The 21,944-nt window shown below is 43.0% G+C and overlaps 1 protein-coding gene across 4 annotated transcripts in view; it reads right to left on the reverse strand.

Moving 5' to 3' along the window:
• dnajc10 (DnaJ (Hsp40) homolog, subfamily C, member 10) overlaps nucleotides 1-21,944 on the reverse strand; it is a 263,701-nt gene that overhangs the window by 221,323 nt on the left and 20,434 nt on the right. For all 4 annotated transcript variants that reach the window (XM_034185983.1, XM_034185982.1, XM_034185985.1 and 1 more), the window contains 3 exons: nucleotides 5,224-5,442; nucleotides 1,228-1,390; nucleotides 1,068-1,118 (listed from right to left, as the gene is read on the reverse strand). In XM_034185983.1, coding sequence (XP_034041874.1) covers nucleotides 1,068-1,118; nucleotides 1,228-1,390; nucleotides 5,224-5,442 — 433 coding nt within the window. The remainder of the gene's footprint in view (nucleotides 1-1,067; nucleotides 1,119-1,227; nucleotides 1,391-5,223; nucleotides 5,443-21,944) is intronic.

Genomic DNA, 21,944 nt, shown 5'->3' on the forward strand with positions numbered 1-21,944 from the left:
AGAGAGAGAGAGAAAGAGAGAGAGACAGAGAGAAAGAGAGAGAGACAGAGAGAAGAGAGAGACAGAGAGAGAGACAGAGACAGACAGAAAGACAGAGAGAGAAAGACAGACACAGAGAAAGAGAGACAGAGAGAAAGAAAGAGACAGAGAGAGACAGATAGAGACAGAGAGAAAGAGAGACAGAGAGAGACAGAGCGAGAGAGAGAGACAGAAAGAGAGACAAAGAGAGAGAGAAAAACAGAGAAAGAGAGAGACAGAGAGACAGAGAGAGAAATCAGAAGGTAATTCTCCCCAAGCTGCTTAATAAGTCCTAAAAGAAGACAAATTATGCTTTGTAAACCTATACAAGACTAAATGTATTTTGCTAACAGCTTCTGGGACCAGTCACAGTCTTCAGTGGCCTGGATGGACAGGAAACAGCAGCTGAGGCTGGGGAGCATCACATCCAGCACTGGCGCTCCTCAGGGGTGTGTGCTCTCCCCACTGCTCTTCCCATCTTCTACATATCAATCATCCAGTCTGTCCTGTGCATCTCCATCTCTGCTTGGTTTCCCTCTGCCTCCAAACATGACAGGCACAGACTTCAACCAACTGTCAGGTCTGGGACCCAACCTGCCCTGACTTATACTGGTTCAGGACCAGGAAGCCAGCTGGTAACATCTCTGCAGACCCCTCCCACCCTGGACACACCCTGTTTAAACTCCTCCCCTTTGGTTGCCATTACAGAGCGCTGTATGTCAGAACAACCAGACACAGGAACAGTTTCTTTCCACAGGCCATCACACTGATGAACAATTTAACCTGACAAAAAACTCACTCATTCATATACCTCATGTACAGCTTCAATCTGTCTGTATCACACATTCTTTTTTTTTACTCTTACTGCACATTTTATTTTAACTGGACATTTCATTTGCACTTTTTTTCCTGTGAATTATTCAGTGTTTAGAAGGCGTTCATTTTCCCCCTTGCAACTGTGCACAGAAGCAGCCTGTCAAGGGGCTGTGACATCATCATGTCTGGGCACTATTAGTGAAGTCTGTCAACAAGAGAAGGGTTCATCTTACCGAAGTCCCCACTGTCCAGTGTAATGATCTCCAAATCATCGTCATAGATACCTGAACAAATAGGGTGCAGCTTTAAATCAGGGACATCAATTCTTTTGAGTCTTTTCAAAAAGAAAAAAAAAAAAATAGGAATGTTCTTTCAGAACTAAGTGCAACTTACCAAAGTCATAGCGGTAATAATTCCAGCTCTCATAGCGCCGTCCCTGTTGCTCATCTAATCCTTTTTCTCCATATTTATCGTACTTCTTCCTCAGATCTTCATCTTTCAACACCTCATAGGCCCGATTCACCTGCAGGAACTTCTCATGGGCTGACAGGTCATTCTGAAACACATTTCACAGCTCCGACATCAAAATCTTCTGATTTCTCTCTCTGTCTCTCTGTCTCTCTCTTTCTCTGTTTTTCTGTCTTTTTTTTTTGTCTTTTTTAAGGGTTCAAGATTAATGTTTCTGGGGTTGGTGTTCCCCATCTATTCCCACTCCCTTTTTCAACCACTTCAATCTCTTCAGCTTAAGCCCCTGTCACAGTGGCGTATTCGTAGAGCTGCTCATTGCGGTGTTGTGTTTCATTTAAATACGCCCGAAATACGCGCGTACTCAGCCTTTTTCACTGTTCGTTCATATTGCAGCTGAGTGTGTTTGCGCTTTAATGTGTGCACAGTCACGTGTGCCATGCTGCACCAGTTCAGTGCTACTTTCTGCCTCTGTGGAAGTGTGCTCTGTTCTCTGCATGGAGTGGTGCGGCTCAAAAAACAGTCATTTAACATTATTTATTTTTTTTTTTTTTTTGTCTTGGTGGATCACTTTCTTTGTGTCCAGATGCTGCTGAGTCTGGCTGTGGTAAATGTGGCCCTGAACCAAATACTGTGACTTGTTAAACTTTTAAACCTCCGGCTGCTCCGATCAGGTCCGCTGATTTGATCAGAAAAAGAGAGTCTCTCTCTCTCTGTGACAGAGAGAGAGACTCTCTCTCTCTACTCTCTCTCTCTGTCACAGATTGAGTGCGTGTACTCACATGAAGGCTCCATGCTGTGCTGTACGCCGAACAAAATTAAACATGTTTAATTTCTTCTGTCCTACGCGCGTAGCCCTCAACATACTGCTGCGTATTGAGAAAAAACTCCACGTGAAGGACACAATCCGAACGTTACTTAAATTTACATTTACAATTGGCAACACACAAAACTCAACCTTCTTCAACAGGTACAGATCTAGAAAACATCATGTCTTTACAATGATTTTTAAACTGATTGATATTGCGTGGAAATGCGAGGGTTAAATGTACAGTAGTGCTCAGAATAATAGTAGTACTATGTGACTAAAAAGATTAATCCAGGTTTTGAGTACATTTCTTGTTGTTACATGGGAAACAAGGTACCAGTAGATTCTCACAAATCCAACAAGACCAAGCATTCATGATATGCACTCTTAAGGCTATGAAATTGGGCTATTAGTAAAAAAAAAAGTAGAAAAGGGGGTGTTCACAATAATAGTAGTGTGGCATTCAGTCAGTGAGTTCATCAGTTTTGTGAAACAAACAGGTGTGAATCAGGTGTCCCCTATTTAAGGATGAAGCCAGCACCTGTTGAACATGCTTTTCTCTTTGAAAGCCTGAGGAAAATGGGACGTTCAAGACGTTCAGAAGAACAGCGTAGTTTGATTAAAAAGTTGATTGGAGAGGGGAAAACTTATACACAGGTGCAAAAAATTATAGGCTGTTCATCTACAATGATCTCCAATGCTTTAAAATGGAAAAAAAAAACCAAAACAAACAAACAGAGATGCGTGGAAGAAAATGGAAAACAACCATCAAAATGGATAGAAGAATAACCAGAATGGCAAAGGCTCACCCATTGATCAGCTCCAGGATGATCAAAGACAGTCTACAGTTACCTGTAAGTGCTGTGACAGTTAGAAGACGCCTGTGTGAAGCTAATTTATTTGCAAGAATCCCCCGCAAAGTCCCTCTGTTAAATAAAAGACGTGTGCAGAAGAGGTTACAATTTGCCAAAGAACACATCAACTGGCCTAAAGAGAAATGGAGGAATATTTTGTGGACTGACGAGAGTAAAATAGTTCTTTTTGGGTCCAAGGGCCGCAGACAGTTTGTGAGACGACCCCCAAACTCTGAATTCAAGCCACAGTTCACAGTGAAGACAGTGAAGCATGGTGGTGCAAGCATCATGATATGGGCATGTTTCTCCTACTATGGTGTTGGGCCTATATATCACATACCAGGTATCATGGATCAGTTTGGATATGTCAAAATACTTGAAGAGGTCATGTTGCCTTATGCTGAAGAGGACATGCCCTTGAAATGGGTGTTTCAACAAGACAATGACCCCAAGCACACTAGTAAACCAGCAAAATCTTGGTTCCAAACCAACAAAATTAATGCCTCGCAGATGTGAAGAAATCATGAAAAACTGTCGTTATACAACTAAATACTAGTTTAGTAATTCACAGGATCGATAAAAAAGCAGTTTGAACACAACAGTTTTGAGTTTGTAGCATCAACAGCAGATGCTACTATACTCAACAAAAATATAAACGCAACACTTTTGGTTTTGCTCCCATTTTGTATGAGATGAACTCAAAGATCTAAAACTTTTTCCACATACACAATGTCACCATTTCCCTCAAATATTGTTCACAAACCAGTCGAAATCTGTGATAGTGAGCACTTCTCCTTTGCTGAGATAATCCATCCCACCTCACAGGTGTGCCATACCAAGATGCTGATTAGACACCATGATTAGTGCACAGGTGTGCCTTAGACTGCCCACAATAAAAGGCCACTCTGAAAGGTGCAGTTTTGTTTTATTGGGGGGGGATACCAGTCAGTATCTGGTGTGACCACCATTTGCCTCATGCAGTGCAACACATCTCCTTCGCATCATCCGTGAAGAGAACACCTCTCCAACGTGCCAAACGCCAGCGAATGTGAGCATTTTCCCACTCAAGTTGGTTACGACGACGAACTGGAGTCAGGTCAAGACCCCGATAAGGACAACGAGCATGCAGATGAGCTTCCCAGAGACGGTTTCTGACAGTTTGTGCAGAAATTCTTTGGTTATGCAAACCGATTGTTCCAGCAGCTGTCCGAGTGGCTGGTCTCAGATGATCTTGGAGGTGAACATGCTGGATGTGGAGGTCCTGGGCTGGTGTGGTTACACGTGGTCTGCGGTTGTGAGGCTGGTTGGATGTACTGCCAAATTCTCTGAAATGACTTTGGAGACGGCTTATGGTAGAGACATGAACATTCAATACACGAGCAACAGCTCTGGTTGACATTCCTGCTGTCAGCATGCCAATTGCACGCTCCCTCAAATCTTGCGACATCTGTGGCATTGTGCTGTGTGATAAAACTGCACCTTTCAGAGTGGCCTTTTATTGTGGGCAGTCTAAGGCACACCTGTGCACTAATCATGGTGTCTAATCAGCATCTTGGTATGGCACACCTGTGAGGTGGGATGGATTATCTCAGCAAAGAAGAAGTGCTCACTATTAGAGATTTAGACTGGTTTGTGAACAATATTTGAGGGAAATGGTGATATTGTGTATGTGGAAAAAGTTTTAGATCTTTGAATTCATCTCATACAAAATGGGAGCAAAACCAAAAGTGTTGCGTTTATATTTTTGTTGAGTATATTATTGTGAACACCCCCTTTTCTACTTTTTTTACTAATAGCCCAATTTCATAGCCTTAAGAGTGTGCATATCATGAATGCTTGGTCTTGTTGGATTTGTGAGAATCTACTGGTACCTTGTTTCCCATGTAACAATAAGAAATATACTCAAAACCTGGATTAATCTTTTTAGTCACATAGCACTACTATTATTCTGAACACTACTGTATGCAAGTGTCAAGGTGCCTTAAATGTGTGTTTGAATAAGGACTCTTACTGCAAAACGAACCTGCCCACAGACACAAATACAGTAACAGGAACCTGGACCAAAAAAATCCCTAGAATATAAGAAATCGCTGGCAAACGCTGAGAGTCTCATCTGCGGAGAGTAGTGATTGCTGCTGTACTGTCCAGGGACATGGCAGTGCCCAGGCCCAGACAGAGCTGCCTCAGCCTCACTCCACACAGCACACTTAGGTTTTAGAGTGGCACAAAGGTTCATGTCAAGTGGGTTTGTGCATGACTCACTGGGTTTTTGTCAGGGTGCATCACAAGTGCCAGCTTCTTGAAGGCTTGTCGGATATCTCTGGTTGTGGCCTCTCTACTGACACCCAGCAGGTCGTAATAATCTCGGCTCTCTGCCCATACGGACACCAGCAGGATACAGAGGAACAGCCACGGTGACCGGAGCTGAACTCTGAGAACAAACCTGTACTCCATCACTACTCCTCCCAGCAGAACCATCATCTAGAAAAGAAACAGGAAGACACAGGCAAAACAGGGTGGCTTTAAACACTGTGTTGAAACTTAAAGTAAGATAAGAAGGACGGGTCAAACCTGTAGCTAACAGGCGTGACTGTCACACTGGGCCTATCGCACATTGGTAATGTGGTCGTCACCCCGGGCCCATCATACACGGGTAACATTACCATCACCCCGGGTTCATTACACACCGCTAATGTTCCTCACAGCAAGCAAAGTATTTGGAGTGTGGGAAAAATAAAAAATACAAATCTAAGAAACTATTTTTTTCCCCACTCCAAATTCTTTGCTTCCCTAAAGCAGCATGATGTGGACATGGATGATTAAGACTCAATTTCAAAATGTGAATACTCGATTTTATAAACATTAATTGCAGGGGTAGGTACTCAGGTGGTGCCTTATCAAACCTGTGATTCTACATATACTTGTCTTTTTTTTTTTTTTTTTTTAACTGATTGGGGTTCCCCCGGAGGAGCTGGGGGAGGTGTGTGTGGATCGGGAGGTCTGGGCGGCTTTGCTTGCGCTGCTGCCCCTGCGACCCGACTCCGGATAAAGCGGAAGAAAATGGATGGATGGATGGATGAACTGATAAAATACTTTTTATACCATTATATCTGCTATACGGCTCCATTCATTCTTTGTAAAAACGGCAGGAGACAACGTAGAGAGCAGCTCCAGCTTCCATATCTCATGCATGATGAAACCACAAAAAGCACCTGGTTTTGGACTATATGTGACACATTACAGGAGAGGAAGAATCTAATGACAAGTTCTGTCTCCATCTGAACACAGTTTGTAACTTCAAACACAAGTACTACCCCTCAGCTGCCATGACAGCGAAATCCCTGGGTGGAAGAAATCATGGTCATCTGTTCTCTCAGCTGGTCAAGATCTTGACCGGATACGCATTTCCTCTAGGTTTGGTGACCCTAAAGGCACCTTGACACTTGCACTAATTTGATCCCCGCACTGTCACGCAATATGTCGTGCCAATGCATCACGCTTTGTCCCGCTTGACGCCATGCTATATAAAATTATCACTTTGTAGCTAATGGCACATTTGCTTTCAGAAGTTGGCTGATGAAACCATCTCTCATCACCCCCAGAATCACATAGAAATCGTCTACAGCTGCAGGTGGTTTCGTGCGCATCGTGTTATGTAGAACGCATTCGGAATCTTGTGTCAGAGGTAAGTATTTATAATGTATACTGTAATGGATTTGTAAAACAGGATCATTTTCATTCCTTCTTATGAGTTCGATAATGTATCTGTAAAGTTATGTTTATTATAGATGTAACATCGCATCATAATCTAATTTCTGGTTCAGATGCGCTGTGCGCAATGACACGCAGTGACATACAGTATTTTCAAATAGGTGGCTCAATGTTCACGACGAGTTCACGCAAGTGGCAAAATTTTCTTTGTGCACTGGCACGCAGCCATGCACCATTTACAACAAATTTCCCCACTGTCCGTGGGGATCTGCGTGCTCTAGATTGGGTTGTGTTTCTAAAATAGGTAGCTGACATTTTTCAAAGGTGGTAATAAATGAAGTATCTATAATGAGTTGGAATGATGTGTGAGTCCAGAATGTTTTTGGAACCTTAGACCTCAACAGTTTTTAGAAGAACTCAACCTTTTTATTTCCTGTTAATTATCTAATTTTTAATGTTAATTAACTGTCTTAGAAATTGTTTAGGTTCTTGTTATCATATACACTATTATTATTTTATTTCTACTTATATTTTGTCATTTGATTTTTAAATGGACCACAATAGAAATAAGTGTTTTCACTTTCTTGTGTCATCCTAGTATTGGTGAAAGATGTTTTATATATTTCCACGTGAGGACAGCAGGCAGAGACACGCGCCTCATGGAAGAATGTTGCAACTTCACGCCCTTCCAAACACAAAACATTTTCTCAAGCTGGGACGTCCAGGAGCAGAGATCTTTACAGCTGCAGCTGTGTGTGTGTTTCTCGCCTTTCTGCATAAATGCAAAGAAACAGAAGAAGTTGCAGATTTCTTCGACGCATCACGTCATGTTAATTAATGTAATTAATTTGTAATTTATAATAATAATAATTAATAGTATTAATAATTAATTAATGAGTAATTCATTAATGTTAATAATACTAATCATAATTAATCAGCAATAGTAATTAATATTGTTTGATTAATCATTAATTGATTAGTAATTAATTAATTTATTAGTAATTAAAATAAATAAACACTTGAAATATATCAGTCTATGTGCAATGAATGTACAAGTTTGACTTTTTGAATGGAATGACTGAAATAAATCAACTTTTTATTGATATTCTAATTATATGTCCAGCACCTGTATGTATGTTTTGGGCTGCATCTAGTTCTGTTAATATTTCTTTTTCAAATTCTCCCATTTTTTACATCCAGCTCTATTTCCTTTAGAAATGTCTTTGACAAATAATATCAGTCTCTCAGGACGTCAGGTTGTGTATTACACATATACATGTGTGTGTAGATATTTTACAACATTGATGAAACTTCTCATTTTCTGCCTCATTTTCTTATTAGGAGTCGAGTGTGTTCAGGGCTCCCTGTTTGTTTACTAAATACACACACGTGTTACAGACCTTGAAATCCAACAGCAGGGGGCGCTATAATCCAAAGATTTATGAACATACAAATTAACCTGCTTATCCTTTATCATGATTTTCTCCGTTGTGAGATATAAAAGTGTCTTATCGTAGCGTTCGTGTGTATGTGCATTATAACGCCTCAGCGCACGAGCGAAGATACGATATTCTTCAGAACGACAATATACACAACATGCATCCAGCAGCAGACATGTTGCTGTCATAGACAACTGCCTGTAAAGTTTTTGGCAAGTTATAACTTTCTAAACAGCCTAATTTGTAATGAAAGCCGCTTCATTTGTGCGGCTCTTTCGACGCCATGTTTGTTTCTGTGGAGACAGCAGTAAGCTCCTCCTACCCTCCAAATGGAGTGTGCATCTAGATTCACTCCAAACGGAGGGGTTTGAAGCCCTCCGCCTCGCTCCAAAAAGAGAATTGAGACACCCCTCTGTCTCTCGTGCCCCACGCAAAATGGAGGGGAAGGGGTAGAATTGAGACTCAGCCTCTGTCTTTTCACCTGCTGGTGTGCACAAATAGTTGTAGCAACAAGTGTACGAGGCATTTGAGGCAGCTACAATCTTACTCGTTTTGCTATACTGCTTCATGCGCACTTTGTGCATAATTTGACCAAATTTGCACTGTGCGTCTCGTCTCCTTGAGGTTTCTTCCTCAAATCATCAGAAGGAGTTTTTTCTTACCACTGTTGCCTGTGTTCTTGCTCTGGGGGTTGGTAAGGTTAGACCTTTCTTGTGTGAAACATCTTGAGGCAACTTTGTTGTGATTTGCGCTATATAAATGAAAATAAATTGAAACTGAATTGAAAATAAAGCGTGTGCACACTGCTAAACAGCTCCCAATCAGACAGACTGGAGAGATGGACAGCATGAGTTGCTAGAGAGCTCTCTAGGTACAATATAGACACAGCTGCTCTCAGCGAGACCAGACTAGCTGAGGATGGGCAACTAACTGAATCAGGAGCTGGGTATACCTTCTTCTGGAGCGGCCATTCCAAAGAAGATTGTTGGGAAGCTGGAGTAGGTTTGCTATCAAGGCTACTCTAGTGAAAAAGCTCCCTAATCTACCAAAGGGTGCAAACAACTGTCTTATGGCACTGCAGTTACCATTACCAAGCAACAACCAAGCAACCACTCTCAGCTGCTATGCCCCTATTATGACAAATCCAGACAACATTAAAGAAAAATTCTATGAAGACCTCCACAACACAACTACCACAGTGCCCACAAACTTATTCCAATTGGCAACTTCAATGCTAGAGTTGGGAAAGATTACAAAACCTGGGAAGGTATCATCTGTAAAAATGTTGGGAAGTGCAGCAATAACTGTCATGTTCCAGCCCTTTAGGGCCAGTTGTTATAGTTCTGGACCGCTTTCTGTTCTCATGCTCTGAGCTTTCAGTGATTTTATTCATGTCTGTCAATGTCTTGCTCATGTTTTCATTGTTTTCCTGTTCATCATACTTGTATTCATTCACTCTTGATCACTTAGTCATTCCAGTTTTAGTTTTAATTGTGTTTTTCACATTTTTTGTATTATGCTTTAGTCACAGTTTTTTGTTACTTTCAGTGTTGCTTATCTGATTTTGTTCCATATGTTATTTATTGCATTTTCTGTTATCTTGTTTTATTTATTGCATTATCTTGTAGTCACTGGGTTTTAGTCTCTGTTTGCATATAGGTTGTTTTGCTACCTGGTTATCTTTTATTTCTTCCTTCAGTCATGATTTGTTTCCATCTTAGTTTCGTTCTTATTCTGATGATTCACTTTTCAGTTCATATGTTTATGCTTAATTCATTCCCGGTCATAGCTGCTTTACATTCTGAACTTGGTCTCTGATTTTGCCCTTCTTATTTGATTGCCGCTGCACCAGCCATTGTGTCCTCATCTCTCTCACTATGATTATTTCTGCTCTGTTTTCATCCACTTCCGCTCTTGCCCCTGCTCACGTCTTTGTCTCTTTCATCACTCCACTCTGTGTTTTCCTGCTTTCACTTTCTTGCACTGCGCACAATCTTTGTCTTCCCCTGTCACGCCCGTTCCAGAACTTTCACTGACACCTGCATCTTGTTTCACTGATTAAACCACCAGTTATTTAAGCCAGTGGTCCCCAACCCCCGGGCCACGGATCAATTGGTACCGGGCCACCGGCCGCTCAAGAAATGATTAATTATTTCTGTTGTATTTATTATCTGAGTCTGAATAATCTTTTATTTTGAAAAATCTTTTATTTTAAAAAATGACCGGATCCTCTCGGGTTACATCTCTATCACTTGAGCGCCAAAAATTTAACCCACAAGTTAGCAAAATGAGTAAAAAACAGACATCTTTGGAAAGTTTCTTATCGAAGGGGAAAAGGCCCAGTGAAGAGACAGAAGAAGAGCCTACAAGTTCCAAGAAAAAGAAAGCTTTTAACAGACAATACCAGGAGTTCTACTTGAAATATGGATTTATCGTGACAGGTGATGCCCACAGACCAAGCCCACTCTGCATAATATGCGGCCACTGGCTCTCTAATGAGGCAATGAAGCCTTTAAAACTGCTTCGCCACTTGGAGACCAAGCACTCTGGATTAAAAGACAAGCCCCCAAAGTATTTTGAAAGAAAAAACAGGAACACGAAAGACAGCGTTATAGTGAGTTAAAATTCATGCACTTTATATTCATTTTTGAGGTGTCTCTGTATCTTATTTGAAGGCATGTTTAAATGTTACCATAGTGACCAGAGTCAGAGAGCGTTAGGGCGGTGGTCGCCAACTGAGGGGGGTGAGGGAGAGGGGAGAGGAGACGGTTCAAACTGACAACTTTATTTCAGCTGTTGAAAATTAACATTCATTTTAATAATAAAAGTAGAAGCACTCGGAGAGTGCAAACCTCCGCCAAGGCCATGGGGTCACTGACGCCATAACATCTACACGCCGTGGAATCACTGAACCTAAAAAAGTCTAATGATGTTTGCTCAGTAGTAAAAAAAAGTTCCATCCGCTGTGACTGGATAGCATGTATCCTTAGCGCTTGGCATCACAGTTTATTGCAACTTGCACCTTTCCCAGAAGCTACTGTCATCTGAGCACTGATATTGATATTGCATGTGCTTATAGACAAAAACAAATAAGACACAAAATTCAATTTATTATTCAACTAAACTGCAAATATATGAATTTTTTTTAACATTTATGAAACACTTCTCTAAATAAATAACAGTCAATTCTGAAATAGAACTATTTTTTTTAAGTGTTGCATGTGCTACACAAGGCCATAGTGTCACTGACCCTAAAGAGATTCCCTCCTTGGCACAGTGATCTATTCAACAATTCAGTGTTACATCCAAAACTATGATACATACACTTTTCTTTCCTTTATATTTGACATCCTTGACCATGAAAACATACCACTAGAACTTGGAATCACTTTTATGTCTTTATTAGTTCAAACGTTATTGTATAAAAACGATTTTTCGGTAATGGCGGTTTTCTTCTGGATCTAGCTCCATAACATTTGAAGCTACATCAAATCTGATGACACCTTACTGAATCAGTACAGATTCAGCTACAATTTGGTGTTAGCTGTGCATCTCTAGCTTCATTTGTCACCTCATACTGACACATTTTCTATTTTACCTATATTTTTGCATATTCTGGATTGGACCAATTGATGTTTGATAGAACATTTGACTGTTACACCCTAATTTTTTTTCAAGCCTTTCTGCCTTGTTTTTGTGGACTTAGAAACTAGAATGTCAAAATTCCCCCTATCACGCAATGGTGAAGAATCCTTTAAAAAATTCCTGGATCCGGAACATGATCCGGATCACCACTAAAATTTAATCACTTGTTCCTCTTGTTATTTCCAACCACTCCACAAAATTTCATCAAAATCCGTTCAAAACGTTTTGAGTTATCCTGCTGACAAACAGACAGACAGACAGACAGACAGACAGACAGACAGACAGACAGACAAACAAACAAACAAACAAACAAACAAACTCAACCAAAAACATAACCTCCTTGGCAGAGGTAAAAATTCAAATGTTGTGTAGGTATATTTAGATAATAGAGAAAGAAATGTGGAATTGCTGGTTCTTGTTCTTTATTTTTCCATGTGTATTTTTTAATAATTTATTTAGGGGGCAGAGAGGATGTTAACAGAGAATTTGATATTAAACAGATGTTATGTTGCATACGAGTACACAGTGGATTCATGCTTATTATTATATTCGCAATATAAACAATCTACGTACCCCCGGTAAAATTGTCAGCGTTGACCGGTCCGCGGTGATAAAAAGGTTGGGGACCACTGATTTAAGCCCTCACAGTGTCACAGCTCACCGCCAGATTGTTGTCCTCGTACACTTTCCAGCCCTGTTCTTTGCTGTTTTTGCCTGCATGTGTTTTGACTCTGCCTCGTGTTTTTACCTTGATTTTGCCTTGCCTCTGATAGACCTTACACTGTGTTTTTGACCTGTGCCTGTTTATTGTACGACGTCTCAGCCTCTCGCCTTCTGCTACCTTTGCCTTGCTGCTGGACCTCCTGCGTACCGAATCCCCACCTGTTATTTAACCCTCTGAACATTACCAAGTCTAGTGAGCTTGCATTTGTGTCCATCTGGTTTGCCACGCCAGATAATAAGAGCCTCCTACTCCTTCAGTTCTGTGCAGAAAATCAACTTCGCATCACAAACACTGTCTTCCACTTGCCACTGCGTAACTGGAGGATGCAGCCAAGCTTCAAGCACTGACACCTTATCAATTACATCCTAGTTAGGAAGAGGGACCATCAAGATGTGCAGGTTACCAAGAGCACATGTGGATCAGACTGCTGGACAGACCACCTTCTGGTTATTTCTAAGATGTACATTCACATTAGGGCTGCCACAATTAGTCGACTATTCACGATTACGTCGATTATCAATTTAGTCGGTGACCAATTTAATAACTAACGTCATTATTTTTTAAACCTTTGTTTATCTCTCAAAACTGCTGCTGTATTTTCCATTGCCTTTCTGTCCTTGACTCAGATGAGTAGTAGCGATTATCCAGGTTAGCAATGATGTCACTGCAAACGTTATGCCCAAATAATATCATGACTAGCCGGCAACAAAGCTCAAAGGTTTTGGAGAATTTGAACCAAATTAAAGAGAACGTGAAATGCAAAATCTGCAAGGCAGAACTTCCATTTCACAGCAGCACAACAGCGATACAGGAGCATCTGAGAAGGAAACATGTTGTGGCTGATTCTGACGAAGAGGGATTGTCATCTTGACAAGCTAATGGCTAGTTAGCTGCTAACAATGTATATAGTGAGCTACTTACTTGTATTGACAGCTGTAAACATTAATGATGCCAGTTTCATTAGCCTTAGCACACATATGTTATATGTTTGCTGTAACATTATAACAGTGATGTCATGTTTGAATAGGAAATGTGATAACGCTAATGTTTCATAACGCTATGTTACAGTGCTAAAAAAAATATATGTTCCTCTTCAATGGACGACTTTGTTACCAAGTAAAAGTTGAATGAACTAACATCTTAATTGTCTTTGTTATTTAAAGTGAATTTTATTCTGCAATTTGATGTCAGATAATAAGGCTTTAACTGGTATTGCCTTCATATTTGTCCCATCCAAATCTTTCCATCTTTCCATGGATCATAATTTAGAGTTAGTACCTGTGTTTTATTTACATTAACCTTATACCCTGAGAATGAGCCACAATCTGACAATAACTTAATGATTTCAGGGAGAACCTGTGTGGGGTGAGATATGGTTAATTGTAAATCGTCAGCAAAAAGTGACACTTTGTTCACCACCTGCTGTCAGTGCTCCAGTTACATCCCGTCTCTGCCTGATCCATCAGCTTAAAGGTTCAATAAACAAGGCGAAGAGGAGTGGCGAGATGCAGCAACCTTGTTGTGTCCCACGCTCCAATACGAACGATTCAGTGAGGTCCCCATTAATTTTGATCCGAGCTGCTGGCATATAGTATAAACCTGAAATAACATCAATTTGAGACTTATCAAAACCAATTTTTCAACCACCTCACTGAATCAAATGCCTTTTCGGCATCAGCTTGCCTCATTACGTGTAGGACTGTCCTGATACTATCTTGAGTCTGGCTTTGATGAAACCCATTTGATCCTTATGTATTAATCCCGGTAAAATTGTTTCATGTCTCTTTGACATAATAGAAGTGAACAATTTATAGTCTATATTTAAAACACTAATTGGATGATAGTTAGCACATTTTAATGTATCTTTCCTTGTTTTAGGATGATAGAAATTATTGCTTCACTCTATGAGGGGGGAACTGTTTTCATTTCCAACACCCAACTGAATGTTTTCAGCGAGGTTGGGACCAAGTAGTCCTGCATTATTTTGTACCATTCTGGTTCAAAACCATCTTCCCTCCCTGCAAACGTTTAATTGCCGTGTGCATTTCTTCTTTGGTTATTGTGGATAGTAACTTTTTATTTTGTTCTTCTGTCAAAGTTGGTAGCTCTAGTTTGGACAAGAAGGTATTGACATCCTGATTACTGTCTTTGTAAGGTTGAGAATATAGTCTTCTCTAATAGTCCTGAAAACATTGATGAATTTGTTCCTCTTCAGTTACTATTTCACCATCAGAGGGATTCCTTATTTTATTTATGGTCCTCTCTGCCTGTTGCTTCCTAAGCTTGGAAGAAAGAAGATTTAATGATCTCCCACCTGTCTCATAGTACTGTTGCTTGATAAAAAGAAGTTTTTTTCTGTATGTAAATAGTGTTTAAATTATCTATTTCATTTTTTATTCTTAGTATGTCAGATTTAATATCCTTCAGGGTCGCAGTGTTGGTGTTGTACAACCCCAATTCCCATGAAGTTGGAATGTTGTGTGAAATGTAAATAAAAACAGAATACAATGATTTGCAAATCCTCTTCAACCTATTGTTGTTGTTGGCAGTTTCCTCGCTTGCGAGGATAGTGGGAAGGCCTTTTTTTTTTTTTTTTAGTTTATTTTCTACAAGCCCTCTGGTGGCTGAAAAGTCCGATGCGGGATGCACAAGACCTGTTACACTTGGGGCAAAAGAACACTTGAGTAGGCTGGGCTTGTGCTGCTGCCCGCTCTTTCTGTCTTTGAGGCTTCTGGCGTGAGGCCTCAATTGTTTCTGCCTCAAACTTCAGGCTGGCGGATTTGATGCTGGAACACCAGCTGAGTCTATCTGTAGCTAGATGCTGCCATGACTGCTGAATGCCTGAAAGGGAGAGCTGTTTCTTCAGCTGGTCCTTATAGCGCTTTTTGGGGGCCCCTTGGTTTCGTCTCCCTTCCTTGAGCTCGCCAAAGAGAATTAATTTCGGCATGCATGTATCATCCATCCTGGCTACGTGACCTGCCCAGCGAAGCTGTTGCTTGAGTATAATAGACTCCATGCTGGGCAATTTGGCTCTGGTAAGGATGTCCTCATTTGAGACGTAGTCCTGCCACTTGATCCCGAAGATGTTTCGGAGACAACGCTGATGAAAGCGTTCCAGTAATCTGATCTGCTGGCGATACAGAACCCAGGTTTCAGCTCCATACAGGAGGGTACGGACCACAATGGCTCTGTAGACCTGCACTTTTGTGGAAAGGTGCAGTGCATGATTCTGCCAGACTTTCTTTGAGAGTCGACCAAAAGAACTGCTGGCCTTGGCAAGGCGACTGTTTAGGTCCTTGGCAACAGATGCGTCGTTTGAGATAACACTATCGAGATACGTGAAGTGCTCTACTGCATTCAGGCTGGTACCCTCGAAGTTGATTTGGGGTGGGGTATATGCTGTATGGGGGACCGGTTGATATAGCACTTCTGTCTTTCTCAGGCTGATGGTGAGGCCGAAGGCTTTTGCTGCTTCAGCAAAACAGTTGACAATGTGCTGCAAGGCTTGCTCCGTATGGGCGACGAGGGCGCAGTCATCTGCGAAGAGCAGCTCCATGATTAGCTGTTCTGTGATCTTAGTGTGGGACAGAAGGCGCCGCAAGTTAAACAGACTTCCGTCGGTTCTGAAGCGGATATAGATGCCGTCTGTCAAGTCTTCTTTGGCCTCACGAAGCATCATGCTGAAGAAGATGGAGAACAGAGTGGGCGCGAGGATGCAACCTTGTTTGACGCCATTTGAGATGGGGAAGCTGCCGGACAGAGTCCCGTTGTACTTCACTTGTCCCATCTGGCCTTCATGCAGCTGGCAAATGATGGTGAAGAGCTTTGGAGGGCAGCCAAGGCGTGCAAGAATCTTCCACAAACCCTCATGACTGACCGTGTCAAAAGCCTTGGTTAGGTCTATGAAGGCTGCATAAAGGGCCATGTTCTGTTCTCTGCACTTCTCCTGGATCTGTCTCAGGTCGAAGATCATGTCGGTGGTTCCCCTGTTGGCCCGAAATCCGCACTGACTCTCTGGAGTATTTTCATGCGCTATGGTAGGGGTAAGCCTGTTGAGCAGCACTCGAGCCAAAATCTTACCTGCTATTGAGAGGAGAGTGATGCCCCGGTAATTAGAACAGTCGGACTTGTCGCCCTTGTTCTTGTACAGGGAGACAATGACCGCATCCCAAAGGTCATGTGGAACCATTTCCTTTTCCCAGCAACTGGAGAAGAGAATCTGAAGCTTGTCGAGGACTGCCTCACCTCCATTTTGGTACACCTGTGCTGGGATGCCATCTATGCCAGGAGACTTCCCTAGATTCAGCTGCGTGGTGGCCTTTAGGATATCTTCAAGTGTTGGGGGGTCATCAAGTTCCCATTTCACCTCCACCTGGGGAATCTTCTCGATTGATGACTCTTGCACGGTGCGCTTGTCACTGAAGAGGCTTTCAAAGTGTTCTGACCAACGCTGCATAATGGTTTCCTTGTCCATCAGAAGGGTGGAGCCGTCTGAGGAGCGCAGGGGTGCTTGCACTTGATGTGCTGGCCCATGGATGGTCTTAAGGGCTTCATAAAAGGAGCGCATGTCTCCGGCATCGGCATGTTGTTGTGTCTTCTCCGCAAAAGCTAGCCACCAGTCGTTCTGCAGTATGCGGAGCTTGCTTTGCAGTGTGGAGCAGGCATTTCTGTAAGCTGTCTTGGCAGAGTGGTTATCAGGTTTAGCTAAAAGAGTCTTGTGGCATGCACGTTTCTTTTCTAGTAGTTCCTGGATCTGTGCATCAGACTCATCAAACCAGTCTTTATTTTTCCTGGCTGAGAAGCCCACTACTTCTGCTGCCGTCTCCTGAAGGATGATCTTTAATCTCATCCACTGTTGTTCAGGGTCGTCAGGCAGGCCTTCTTCGCCACCCAGTCTCTCCTCTAGTTTGGCCTGGAACTCCATTTTTGTGTCTATGTCTTGCAGCTTGTGGACTTGTAGCTTCTTAAACTGTGGGCCTTTCTTCTTAGGAGGGGGCTTGAAAGTGAAAGCAATCTTGGAACGGACCAAGCAATGATCCGTATAGCAATCCGCGCTAGGCATCACCCTGGTATGTAGTACGTCTCTTCTATCACGCTGTCGCGTCAGAACGTAGTCCAGAAGGTGCCAGTGTTTGGAGCGTGGGTGTCTCCAGGTTGCTTTGAATCTCTCTTTCTGTTGGAACAGGCTGTTGGTGATCGTCAAGTCATGTGCAGAGCAGAACTCCAGCAGCAGGCGGCCATTGTCGTTACAGTTGCCTATGGCATGTTTCCCTAGCACGTCCTTCCATACATCAGAGTCGCGGCCCACTCTGGCGTTGAAATCTCCCATGATGAGGAGCTTGTCCTGGGTGTCGACACGCTGTAGAAGGTTGTGCAGATCGCTATAGAAAGCCTCCTTAACTCAGATGTTGGCCTGCGTGGTTGGGGCATACACACTAACAATAGTGGCAAAATCCTTGTTGTTGATGGGGAGCCAGAGTGACATGAGTCGGTCAGAATGTCCAACTGGCAAACTGTGTAACCTATGTGCTATGGTGCTCTTAATCATGAACCCGACCCCTGAGAGTCGACGATCTTCTTTAGCCTTCCCTGACCAGAACAGTGTGTAGCCTGTGCCTTCCTCGGTGAGTGACCCTTGGTCTGCAAAGCGCACCTCGCTGAGTGCAGCAATGTCTATGTCAAGCCTTGCTAGCTCTTTGGCGACTAAGGCTGAGCGTCTTCGTGGATGATCGCTATTGTCTGAGTCCATCATTGTGCGTACATTCCAGCACGCAATTTTCAGGTTCTTTGTTTTTCTTTTCGCACCGCGTGTAGTGATGCCCGTTGGCAGCGGTGAGCCAACCGGGTCTAGTGAGACAAGCCATGTTTAGACCACCTTTTCTAGGTCTGTCTCCATGTGGAGCAAGTAGGGCTATCCCTAAACAGGGCTGCTTGGTCACCCAGGGCCCTGCCGGATGATGCTGTTGTCTCGGGTCAGCAATCAAACGACCATAGCTCCTGAGCCGCCTGCATGCAGGATCGAGACTGCAGCTCCCAGTGCCATCATGCACCTGCTGTTTTCGCCTCTTCCCATCGCTGCAGGGCTTTCCTTCCCGCCTGCGCTCGTTGCTTAAAGTGGGGATCAGCTCGCGCACACCAATTCCACTCTTTAGGCAAGGTGGCACTCCACAGTGGCACAGACAAGCTGAGACGGCTGTGGCGACCACCAGGCTGTAGGTTTTACATCAGAGTGACCTTCTCCTAGCCTCTGGCTAAAGAACCTTCCTTGGAGGCACGGGGGCAGTAACCCAGGCTGGGGGTTTAACATCAGGGTTTTCCTTCCCCTAGGTGGACCGCCTTAACAGGGCTAATGAGTCCCATCTACCCACTGCTATAACCCAGTCAGCTGGGAGGCTCATGATGGCGGGAGCGCCTAGATCCCGTATAGGTCATGGACCTACCACTGCCATAATCTTCAACCTATATCAACATCTTCTATATCAACATTTTCAACCTATATTCAATTGAATACACCACAAAGACAAGATATTTAATGTTCAAACTGATAAACCTTATTGTTTTTGTGCAATGGATGTCTGCAACACGTTTCAAAAAAGCTGGGACAGTGGCACCAAAAGACTGGGAAAGTGGATGAATGCTCAAAGAACACCTATTTGGAACATTCTACAGGTGAACAGGTTAATTGGAAACAGGTGAGTGTCATGGTTGTGTATAAAAGGAGCATCCCCAAAAGGCTCAGCCACAAGGAGGTGGCAGCTTTAATTATATACACCTACACATACACCTGTGTGGATCACACGCCTCCCCCCCAAAAAATCCAAACACAAAATCAGCCCATCCATAACAATTTGAAAGCATAGATATATGTGTGTGTGTGTGTGTGTGTGTATAATGTATGCATTCATACATTTCTACATTTTAACAACCTGAAAGCCACCAGACCAGCTAGAACCGAACCATGGGTTCCTGGACAGTTGCCTCTGTGTTTCTTCTCACTGGTATTAAGAGTTTGCTGCCTACCGGTGTGGCCCCGCCCAGCGTGTGACATCATTGCGATTCCTTCTATTCCATCACAGTTCAGTGTACAGCAAACTACACAGCTTCCAGCCTCCCGGATTAGTTGTTATCTGAACAACATAAATTGCACAGCAACTTACAACTGCATAAGAAAGCAAAGAGAGTGAAAATCATTGTTTGTAGGTACGAACTTAGAGCAGTTCTGTTGCCTGACCTCCCCTCCACAAATCTAATGAGAGGAAGCCAGAGCAGGCTTATATAATGACCCCATGCAATCTGGTTGGCTTACCCTGTGACTAGAATCACATGATGGTGATGCATTCAAGGGCTAGGAGAGTGTAGGAAAATCCTAAACAGATTTTACCCTGTGTTACATCTGTGAGAAGCTACTTTTAAACTCTGATAAGACTGAAATGATGGTTCTTGGTCCAGTGAGACATCAGCATCAATTTGTCCAGCTAACGCTTAGCTTAGGCTCGTGTGTCATACATCACACTGACAAACTGAGGAACCTTGAGGTAATTTTTGATCCTACGTTGTCCTTTGACCTCCACATTAGAAATATTACTAGGACTGCTTTCTTCCACCTGTGAAATATAGCGAAGATTTGTCCCATCCTGTCTAGGGCTGATGCCGAGACCCTTATTGGTGCATTTGTCTCTTCTAGATTGAACTACTGCAATGTTCTATTTTCTGGTTTACCGCAGTCCAACATTAGGGCTCTCCAATTGGTTCCAAATGCTGCAGCCAGACTTTTGACAGGAAGCAGAAAGTTTGACCACATTACACCCATTTTGGCGTCTCTTCACTGGCTTCCTGTCCCAGTGAAGCAGGGCTGGTATGATTTAAATCAGTTGATTTTAATCATGGTTTAAATCGCTGTGAAAAAAAAAAGAAAAAGAAAAACTAAATTTGAAGAACTCAGTACTTAAAACATCACCAAAATATGAAATCAGTACCATGAATCATAGAAGTAGAGAGACTGGAATGCCAACTCAAGATCTTGATCCACTGAGTTCTGTTTGTGACTTTGCGACCCCAAGATTTCAGCCACTCGGCTGCGAGAGTTGGGCGAATTCACTTCCGGTCATCTGCCAGCAATAACACCAGATGTGCTTTAAAAGAACAGTTTCTGCGTGTTTTCTAGCATTTTCTGCCGTGGCTTCAGCAAGTTATCCGCTCGAAGTATGTTCAAAGTGTAGCCTGAATGAAGTTCTTAAATCATATTCAGAACAAAACTTGATAATATTATTGATAAAAGAATGCAGACGGTCAGCAACTGAGGCGGAAAATCATGGTCAATAATCATTAATTATTCATAAAATGTGCATAAAATACAATAAAAGCACACATCATTAGGTCATTTAAAAAAGCATCATAGTAAAACTCATAAATATAACCGTATAAAACTCATAAATAACCGTAAAAGTCATCAAATGCCATAATAAAATCACCAATCAATAACAGACATGGGGTCAAATACTTTGCATTGTATTTAAATACAAATACTTTAGATTTTTGAATTCCAAATACAGCAAAGCCGCCCAGACCTCCCGATCCACACACACCTCCCCCAGCTCCTCCGGGGGAACGCCGAGGCCTTCCCAAGCCAGCTGAGAGACGTAGTCCCTCCAGCGTGATCTGGGTCTTCCCCGGCGACTCCTCCCGATGAGACGTGCCTAGAACACCTCTCCTCCGAGGCGTCCAGGGGGCATCCGGAAAAGATGCCCGAGCCACCTCAGCTGGCTCCTTTCGACATGGAGGAGCAGCGGCTGGACTCCGAGCTCCTCCCGAGTGACCGAGCTCCTCACCCTATCTCTAAGGGAGCGCACAGCCACCCTGCGGAGGAAACTCATCTCGGCCGCTTGTACTCACGATCTCGGTAAATCGAGAGCCTTGCCCCCCTGCTCAGCTCTCTCTTCACCATGACAGTCCGATACAGTGACCGCATCACTGCAGATGCTGCACCGATCCGTCTATTGATCTCACGTTCCGTCCGTCCCTCGCTCATAAACAAGACCCCGAGATACTTAAACTCCTCCACCTGAGGCAAAGACACCCCACTGACCTGAAGAGGGCAAGGCACCTTTTTCCGGTCAAGAACCATGGCCTCGGATTTGGAGATACTGATCTTCATCCCGGACGCTTCACACTTGGCTGCAAACCGCCCCAGCGCACACTGAAGGTCCTGGTTTGACGAAGCCAACAGGACCACATCATCCGCAAACAGCAGAGATGAGATTCTGTGGTTCCCAAACCAGACCCCCTCTACACCCTGGCTGCGCCTAGAAATTCTGTCCATAAAGGTAATGAACAGAACTGGTGACAAAGGGCAGCCCTGGCGGAGGCCAACGTGCACTGGAAACAGGTTTGATTTACTACCGGCAATGCGAACCTAGCTCCTGCTGCGGTCATACAGGGACCGGATAGCTCTTAGCAAAGGACAC

Source organism: Thalassophryne amazonica, chromosome 14 (assembly GCF_902500255.1).
Source record: "Thalassophryne amazonica chromosome 14, fThaAma1.1, whole genome shotgun sequence".
In the NCBI taxonomy this organism is placed as follows: domain Eukaryota; kingdom Metazoa; phylum Chordata; class Actinopteri; order Batrachoidiformes; family Batrachoididae; genus Thalassophryne; species Thalassophryne amazonica.